This window comes from Amblyomma mixtum, chromosome 9 (assembly GCF_055824585.1).
Source record: "Amblyomma mixtum isolate Tamu chromosome 9, ASM5582458v1, whole genome shotgun sequence".
NCBI classification, from domain to species: Eukaryota; Metazoa; Arthropoda; class Arachnida; order Ixodida; family Ixodidae; genus Amblyomma; species Amblyomma mixtum.
The window spans coordinates 19,533,350-19,543,245 of record NC_143020.1 but is presented as its reverse complement, the minus strand read 5'-3'; the positions used below and the strand labels follow the sequence as shown (position 1 = coordinate 19,543,245).

The 9,896-nt window shown below is 47.8% G+C and overlaps 1 protein-coding gene across 4 annotated transcripts in view; it reads right to left on the bottom strand.

Moving 5' to 3' along the window:
- Nucleotides 1-2,163: 2,163 nt before the first annotated feature.
- LOC149328436 (uncharacterized) overlaps nucleotides 2,164-9,896 on the bottom strand; it is a 79,267-nt gene continuing 71,534 nt past the window's right edge. For all 4 annotated transcript variants that reach the window (XM_089561996.1, XM_089561999.1, XM_089561997.1 and 1 more), the window contains exons 4-5: nucleotides 4,464-4,571; nucleotides 2,164-2,455 (exon numbers count right to left, since the gene is read on the bottom strand). In XM_089561996.1, the coding sequence (XP_089418122.1) occupies nucleotides 2,291-2,455; nucleotides 4,464-4,571 (273 nt within the window). In that variant the 3' untranslated portion in view covers nucleotides 2,164-2,290. The remainder of the gene's footprint in view (nucleotides 2,456-4,463; nucleotides 4,572-9,896) is intronic.

Here is a 9,896-nt window from a genome sequence, read left to right as displayed (position 1 = left end):
TGCCGGGCGAATGATTTTACTGTGCACGTCATTTCCCAGAGGCGCGAGTATTACTGCATGTGAAACGCATGTCGAATGGCCTTATCTTTCCATAAGAAACAAGAACACTCACTTACGAAGGAAAAAGAGGGCAGAAACACGGAACAAGGAAGAACACGACCACGCAACGTTCTGAACAAAAAGATTGTACATGAAGGAGAATGAAGGAAAGGGCCCAAAGAACTAGAAATTAGCTGTGTTAAGGCGGAGGCCTGGAGAAGTTGGTACATGTTTCTCTTCCTGCGCTATTTTTCCTTCTTAAGGAAGAAGTACCAACTTGCCCAAGTTTCCTCCTGAACAACTCTCACTTCAGGACAAAAGAGTTTGTTCTGACATGGCCAGTGTAAAAGAAGCAGCGCAGTCTGGTGTTCAGCTGCATAGCAGGTGATGCCCGGTCGAGGAACAGGTAGGTACACGGAAAAGGCACATTGAAAGATTGCGCAGACTGAATCCAGAGCGCATCTGTCACTGGACCAGAATAATGCCACTTGTTGAGACTTCAGCTGAAGGAGACACGTGGTGAAAACAATAGATGAAAACGTGGACCTTAATTTGTCTAGGAACCGGCTTGGAACACATGAGCATGAAATTGCACAAGCCAAAGAATCGGTGTCCAGAAATGCAATGCCCACCCATTTTGTTCTCCACTACGTGTTTGCCAAGAGCTGAAGGAAAAAACTGGTTTCCTTTTAATGACGTATGGTAATGTAGCTTCTGTCAACTAAATAAACTAAGTTTCTTGCAAACCGCTTGTCTGAATAGGCGAGTTGTGCATAGCTATGAGCCGAGTACAACGTTGACTAAGAACTACTTCTGCCATTTCGGATGAAACATAGTTGCTGTGCCCGCGAATCACGTTTCACGTAGTGAGACGCCACCTGATAGGTTTCTTGGAAACTACAACTGCCACTTGGCACCTCCCGTTGCAACGTAACACGAGTATTGTGCTCACGAATAATTTATGGAAGTGGCGTTCATCTTAAGTAGTGTACGCTGCAGCGGAACACGCTGAAAAAAAATGTGGTATGTTTAGCCTCATTCGTTTTCTATCACTTTTCTCCATTCTCCCACCAGGCTGGACATAAATCACGCGAAGGTTGTATTCAGCTTCATTCACCCTGGAAACCGAGTAAATACTGTTCGCTACGAGCACAATCTCAATTTTGCAACAGAAAAACTCCTAAGTGAGTTTTTTACATCGTGCCCCTCGTATTTCAATTAGCCCGTTGAGCAAAGCAAACTTTTGCAGCTAGCCCGTGTCAGTGGATCCAACAATAAAATCGGTGGATGTTTTGTCACCCCCCGTGGCTTGAGTTGTCCAAAAAATGGCACGTATAGTCGGCGTCATCCTTGTTTCGAGCGCTCTGGCGGTGCACTTCCCTGCAAACAAATCCAGATCTAGTCGTAATCTTCAGGGTCCAGAGGCAACACTTGCGCGGAAGCAGTGCCAGATAAACCCGCGAACAAAGTAGACACGAAACGTTTTCCCACAAAGCAGGGTCTGCTCTATAATTTCAGTTTTTGTTCTCAGGTAGGCACTGCTCGAGCGCCCTACACAAGGTTGACGCGGACTTTACATTACGGCACCTAACGCTTAAGCCTGCCATTTGGGTCACGTCGCGTACCGAATCGCAGTTAAGAGCCATGGACCATGAGTCTGGTGACTTTATGGCGCCGAATCATACTCCATCGTCCTTCACAAGCCTCCCGGCGACACGATTAGGTCCTCCTGCATCACGTGACACTTGGTCGCACGGCAAGAGCGGGAGGCACCCTTTAATGGTCGCCGGACGTGATCTAATACGTAACGTGGACCCACCTCTACTTACACAGTCATTCGAACAGGCAACACAGAGACTAACGTAGCAACGTGAGCATGATATCGAAGTGTTCTTCGCTTCATAGAACCTAGTTCCTACAGTCCAAACTGCTGTTCTCAAGTCCTCTGGATGCAAGCCTTGAACACAGCCTTTCGATCACTTAGCAGTTGCATCACGGCGGAGAGGCAATGTTTTCGCAGTTTTTCAAAGTCCAGCCTCTGCCTGAATGCACGCACATGGACACCCACTGCTGATGCTCGTCGTGGAGGGAGCTGCTGACTTTACAGAAAGCGGCACAGCCGCTGAGGTGGCTCGCTCCAGTCTCAAGCCGCAAGTCCTGGACAGGCAATAAATGTCTCTGTCTCTAAGCTTGGCATCGATGCTCCTGACGGTTTCACTGCAGCAGCGAAGCGACGGAACTGTGGGTTCCGTTATAGGCAACCCGCACTGGGTCCGTAGAAGTTCATCGTCGCTCCTGGAGGCGTGCCTACGCAGGCGTGTTGGCGCAGCAGAGAAGTCAGGTGCTGCACCTCGAGACGCAGCATCTGCATCTCCCGGCGAAGCTCGGCGTTGCCCCTCTGGAGCCCTTCCGACTCCTGCGAACCACGAACAAGGACGCTGTCGGGACTTTGGAGTGACAAGGTAACAAGAAGTAGTTCAACAAACGCGGATGCGCGCAGGTACTGCTTCGTGAGTGTTTCCGAAGGCCCTAAGAATCGCAAGCATTACACCACATCTTCTCATTTCACAAGCTCGCACTTCTCGAGTTGTGTACGCCTCCCTTACCGTAGCATGCCGCTGATAGCAGATAATGCAGAACCCGTGCTACGAGTCCTAACTATCGCTGGCCTACGTTAGAGGATTAGCATGCTGCCAGCACGCATACAAGTTCTCGATGTAGTTTTTCGTGCATGCGCAGACGTTTTGTTTTCTGTAAAAGAGATTTGTCAGAGCCTGGTCATTTATGAGATACCTAGGTTGTCATGTTGCCCGCTGCAGTCGCATATCTGGACGGCACTTATTAAGAGCAAAAATTTTGTCTAAGGGAATTACTTTGGAAGATAATTTTTTCAGTACTTGGTTAGATGAAAAAAATTGGTTGTGAAAACTTGTAACTATGCAGCAGCTATGCCCAGCAAATCTGGACAAAAGCTTTTTCCAACGGGAAAGAATTTACAAACGCATTTTTTTCATATATTGTATTGTAGTATTTCACTATAATAATAAATATATCCGCCGACCTCCCATCGGAAGACTTGCATTTGTTTGCGATAAACGTTTTTTCTATCGACGAAAACATTCCTCATTGATTTTCTATAGCAGACTCAACTGGTCAATACGAGCGATGGAAACACATTAAAAGAAAAATTCTGCAACGCACCCGAACAATGGACTATTATTTACATAACAGTAGATCATAATATTCCAATACTTAAAACTTTTGTCCAAGAATGCTGGGCAAGCACTCGAATTATAATTTCATTTGTGCCAAGCTGCCCACTAAGCGTAGTGTTATTCATCAGTTCGAGGCAATGCAAAATCTGCTAACGGATAATATGAAAGCGACAATAAACCACAACAGTTTGAGTGACTTCAGTTCATGGCAAACCGGATACAAGCACGTAAGTGGAACGATGTGGACAATAATCCGTTACAAGCCACGAGCCGCAGTCACTTCTCAAGGAGCATTTTGCATGCATGGTTTTTTTGTGACAAGTAATGCTACTCTTCAAAGGCGATGCGCCCGCGTGACTTGCACCCACCTTCCTGTCATCAAATATAAGAGCTGACCATCAACGCAAGCCGCAGAGCAAGTAATCCTGAAGCGGTAACTCCGAGGAAAACCTTTCGTCATGCGAAAAAAGACAATAATTTCAAACATCAGCTGTCATTGAGCCTTAGTTACCTGTTATGACTGAGCTGAGGTTAAAGCAAGAATATAAGATTTGGATGTGACGCCCAGCATGCAAGTAGAAAAGATTTTGCGTTATTACAGATTTCGATCGATGGCCTCCGTGTTCAATATTGTTCAGCCGGTGATCTTTTCTATATTTCGCTGAAACTGCTCATTTGGAAAGCTGAATCCCTCAAAGGCACAGGGTTTCGTAACGTTATCAGGCCAGTTCACCTGTGATAACATCTGTACGGTTATCAAGCAGCGCTCGGAGTTCTTTAATGCATCTAATGCTTTAGAAGATGCATTTGACAGCGATAAAGATAGTTCTGCTCACCAAAGTAAAAAGGCCAAGTGATTAGATAGACATAAGTTACCAGCCACTCATCCCCACGATTAACCACTTAGTTAGGTAGGTAGGTAAACTTTAATCATCACAACCAGGGGAATGTTCCTTGAGGATTGTGGATGATGTCCTCATTCCAGGACTCCACTGGCTTGAGCTGTCAGACGGACCTATTTTATGAAGGCTCTTTGGTCCTCGATACGATAGTAGTTAATATATTTTAACTTTGAACAGCACTGTGAATTCAACGCGTGGAACAATGTTTTCCTCCTCCTAGGGCTCTTCTTTTTTTTTCTGGACAGCGCAAAGCCCGGCGTTCAGCGTGTTTCCGGCGAGGAGAGCAGAGCCATGGCGGAAGTCGCACCTCGCATAGCCTGACGGTGCGCTCCTTCTTCCGGTTCCGGCACTTGGAGGCGGCGATCTTGTTCCGCTCCCGGCGCCTCCTCCGCTTCTCCTCGTCCTCCTTGGTCAGCTGCGCACGAGATTGGCAGGCCTTAATTAACGCAGAGACGTTTACTGCAGCTATAGCATGGCTAGATGGTTCTGCCGGATTCGCACTTCATCGTAGTCGGGTACAACTCAAAAACGAAGAGGCAAACGCCACTAAAACGAGCCCCTCCAGCCAATGGTGACAACCGATTCTCCCCCTCTCCCCCTTGACAGATACCTTTGGGCCGGTTACAGTGAAATAGCACTGGGTGGTAGGTGAATGGGGGAATAACGATAGGTTTATCGATTTAACCGCAGCGCCATGAAAATCAGTCGAAGCCATTGGCTGCAGGATTTCCTTTTAGGGGCATCTACCGCTTTGTTCGTGAATTGTATCTGACTGTAGTCGGATTTTATTCCGGCGCTCTCGACTCGTACACTTGTCGGGGCAGTTGCAGTGGTGTTAATTGTTTGTGATGTAGGACGCTTCACTCATTTCGCTCATAATTGCTCGAGTTTTTTCGCTCTTCTTTTAGAAGACAAAATGTATAAAACTGCTAAGAAAAGCGTTTTCTGCCGCGGAATCCGTTCGTATCCAGCAAACTCAAAGTCGTTCCAGATGAAGAAGAGAGCACTGCGAAAGGTGCAAAGCTCAAAACAATGCCATACAAAATAGAACAGTACTACACAACCACACAGTAAGGCTTCCACGTCACAATTCTGCAACGTTTTCCTCGGCACATGCCTGCAACGCATGATGAGCGCTGCTGCTTGTATGAGAAGCTACTGACGGTAACCACTGCAACCGATTAACATCGACGTCGTACAGCAAGCATATGCGGGCGGCTCTTTTCTGCTTAACCTTCTTTAAGCTCTTGCCAAATACAGCAGTAAGCTTTAAGGCGTCAGATTACCTGCGAAAACTAAGCTGAAACAGCAACCGCTCCCTTCACGTTAAGCTCTGTTGGTACAAAGCAACAAAGACAACTGAAAAAAAATACACTGCACTTCATCACAGTGTGCGTGCCTAAGCTCTCTTCTCAGACCTATAGGAATCAAGAAATGCCTACTATACGATTTCAGGGAAAGCTACAAGGGCCATACGGTGCAATCAGCGTCGATCCAACACCAATATAATGCAAGTAGCAGTACAACATGTTGTAAGCAGCAATCGCGAATTTATTAGACGCCGGCAAACCGAAGCCTCTTTCCGTAATCATTCGACACTACAGCCGGATACAAGTAAAGAACAAAGCAGCTTTTCCCCGTCAGAGTACCCATTCCAAGCAATGGCGTCGGCCGATTCTCTTGAACCTGCAAGCGTACCAATGCAGAGAGTGGCAGATGGAAGAGGATATTCCCCTTCGTGTATTGTCCGAAGAGTTCCCTCCCTCTATGTCACGCCACCCTTGGCCGACGACACTGGCTGGAAGGAGTCCTTTGGCGGAGAAAAGGCCCTTTTTGCTTGACTTGTATCTGATAGACATTTTTAGCATACCGGAGACGTATACCGGTTTACCGGACGCCGGTATACGTCAACACTAGTGAGCCTCCGCTACGCTAATTATCTCTATTATCGAAGACGTATATCGGTTTACCGAACTCTTCCTGCGCATGTTCAGTGACATGGGCGCGGCCAGGCGGGCCACTGCGCATGTGCAAGAGGGGTCCTGTGCACATGTACATGTCTCCGCTAATACGTCTCCGGTATGCGAAGAACGTGTACTTTTATTTGGGCGTACCCAGTGAACTTACCTACGCAACGACTCCGCGGGTAGAGAATGCCATGCGCGGAACGCAACGTATCTGACCACGTCTTTTGCGTTATGGTAATCGTCGACAAGATGGCGGGGCACTGTTCATCCGCTTCGGAACAGATACACATCGCCACTCCATTCTTCGACACTATGCCTCGCTGTAAATGGTGGCACTCGCTTTTACTTCGTACTCTCCCGCCCACACATAGGAGTATGGACGATAAATAGCCATTGTTTTTCAGATAGCAGAAATAGTCTAGCAATGCACCCTCTCTTATCAACCGGTGAAAAGTGTCTTCAGCCCAGCGATAATGTGCTTCAACTACTTGTCGCTAGATGGCGGTACTATGTGTACTTGCGGGAAGCTACAGCATGGCAAAATTAAAGGTGTCGTATTTGCGCCGTTTACAGTGCACGCAACGCAGTGAGCGATGCGTGTGCAAGCTTACTGCGTACGCCCAATTTAAAGTGTCTAGTGAACTACCGGATCCGGTAAGATCATGCAGGGTCAGACGAAAGTGTTACCAGCGCTGGTATAAAATAAATTCGTTTCGGCTTTCATTTTCTTTTCTTTTTCGCGCCTTTTGTCACGCAACGAAGCGACGCCATGCCTTTTCTTTTGATCATCTTAATCCGCAGATACAGGAAAACTCTTAAAATATGCGCTTGACACAATACAGAAACCAGGTAGTCGAAATTATTTCGGAGTCCTCTACTGCGGCACCTCGTCCTTCCTTTCTTGTCAGTGCCTCCTTCCTCCCTTCCCTTAATGCGTGGTTCGGGTATCCGCCGAGATATGTGAGACAGTTACGGCGCCATTTCCTATTCTGAAAAGCAATTTTCATTTTCATGCCCTTGCTATAATTTGAGTAATAGCGTTCCGAGTGGCAACAGCAAATTAAATGATTTGGTAATTTTTCCGAGGCGCTAATCTACGTGCAGAAGGTGAGCGAAAAACTTTTGAAGCTTCAAACTTTGGCGATTTTTCTCGATGCTTAAATTCGAGGACAGTCTCTTAGGAAGCGCCTATATAGCGTCAGTGACAATGAGACGGCTGCTATGTTTCAGGTCACGAGGATAAAACGTCTATATCCATAGTTTTATCCCACAATTAAACGCCTTTCCGAAACCTTAAGCATCGTTATTCGAGCAAAGCATCAGCGGATTGCATAAGAATGATTTAAGCCGGGAATTATACATCGTTCAAAGGAATATATACATGTGTTGTGCACTCTGTCACAGCGGTAATGAAACCTTTCACTCGTCGCCTTTCTACGACAATCAGACCATGCGATCTTTCTCCGTGTCCACGCGAAAATTGCCGGCTGGAACAATTATTTCATCCGCGGCCGTGTTATAGACACCTCTACTAATATGGCGACCGCTGTGCAGGTATTTAGGCAAAAATAACAGTTTCCCACAAACCGAGGACCGTGTAGAGACGAAATTTAGAATGTATATCAAATTATGTGAACTCTATTATCTTTCCACCAACATGAAAAGGTCATTCCACGTGCCTTTTTGCTGTAATTTCTAATATTTTTGTATAATTATTACCACCTTCCAAGAACAAATAATATTTCTGCCTAGCTAACCGAGCACACCTACACCACTACGCAGCAAACTGCGGCTATTTCGTTGTACTGATCATTTCTTTATAGGCGGTTTTGCCATGCGGACGTCGTTTATTGTCTTCGTATATTCTTTCCTTCCCCTAGCGGACACCGTGACAGGCCGGGAGGAGCAGCGAAGCGCCCACGCGGGACCCCATCGAGCGTCAAGGCTGGCTCAGCGCGAGTCTACGAAGAAGAAGGCGGGAGGGCGATACACCGGCCGCGTTTCAAGCAAAACACACATGCCTTAAAAACTTTCGCTTTTCAAAACGATTGCGCAACCGAGAGTACAGTCATTCGGCAGCCCACTGCGCGGATCATTCACGACCCCCTCCTACCCTTTCCTTGGCGGCTGACGGAGGTAACGCCGTCGAGCGAACGCAACAGCGGGAAGCGATTTCCATACCTCGCTGCGACCGCTAGTCACTCCCGCTACCCTTGACGGCGCGACGGGCGGTACCGTGTTAACGCGAATTCAAGCCTATCATGCTTGCGGGGCTTCGCCATGTTGCTAGTCTTTTCTGCAGCGAGAGCCGTTATACGGAGCCGATCCTAGACCTTCGTGAAGCCGTGGTCCGTGGATGGCGCCAGGAGGTTAAACGCATTAGAGGGTGCTGTAGTGGGAGAACACCCTCTCAGCTGGTACCCTCCGGTCCCGGAAAGTGCTTCCGACGGAATTTTATAGGGTGGGAGCACCACCGGGAACCTTCTGGGCGCGGAGGGTACCCGATGTTGTCCCGATCCTCTGCGACCCCCAGGGGCGCTGGTTGCGGTGCCCACCCACACGGCGCCATTCTCCAAAACCTCCACCATCCGCCTTCAACCGCCACCAGCTCGGGCCTCTTCGATGGGTGCCAAAGTACAGAAACACACACGAACACACACACACATGCAGGGGAGACCACGACGTCTTCGCCGAAACGGGTGGACCTTCAAGTGTCATCTCGGACGAGATTCATACAGGCCGTGCAGCAATGAGAGTAAAGGAAGCCTTAGCGCTAAGTAGCTGCCTCCAGGAACCGCGTCAGATTTGCGGCCAATGACAGCTCTCGTCGAATCTGTTAACCAAGCCGTAGGCTAGCTTCTCAGATTATTTTATTCGCAGTCACAGCTATCCCTCTATTATAGGCAAATGGCGCAGCGCCTGGGGTACTCTGCCGCTATAGGCACGACGTTGCGAAAGGAGTGGCAGCATTTCGATGGGGCCAGAATGAAGAAAGAAAGAAAAGGCCCGGGAGCTGTAGGACGCGAGTGCACATAGTGAAATAACATGAGGTCAAAATTTAGCAACATCGCTCCAATACGACGTCCCTCGTGGCCCAAGAGCATGTCTCGGGACATTGAAGTTATATATCACAACATACGGTAGTGTGTATTGGACCGAAACATTGCATGTAACAAAAGCGATTCGACATATGAGCTGTGTAAACTTTTTCCTTACTGCGCTGTCACTTCCTTCTTATAGGTCACAAAATCAAACATGTGTTCAAGTGAAATTTTGAAACTTTTTTTTTTATCGGAGGCAGGTCACATTAGGAGGCGATGCATTTCACCGCCAGTTCCTATAGGTTTTGCACACCGCCACAGAAGAATGAAGGCAGCAGTCGACGACGCCAACGGTACACTGCATTGGTAATCTCTTCATCGGACACGAACCGCGTACCCTTTCATCGTTCATTCATCTTAATACAACAGCCGGAAGTCCAATAGCGCCCAAATAGGGGGTGTGGTATGGGCGAAACAGAAATGTACCCTTTATTTTTTTAAGACGGCATGACACACAAGAGCACCAGGAACGGGACAGCGTCGCTAACAGTGAGCCGTGTCGGTATAGGAAAGTGACGAGCCCAAGAAAACTTGCTGGCCGGCTAGCTGGTTTCGGGTCATTCTTGGCCGCTGTGTTTATCAGCGAATAAGGGAACAAAAGCCAAATGTGGAAAAAAATTCGCGGAGAGACATAAGCTTCACCCTAAAGGCGCCCTAAAGTGGCATCTGAAC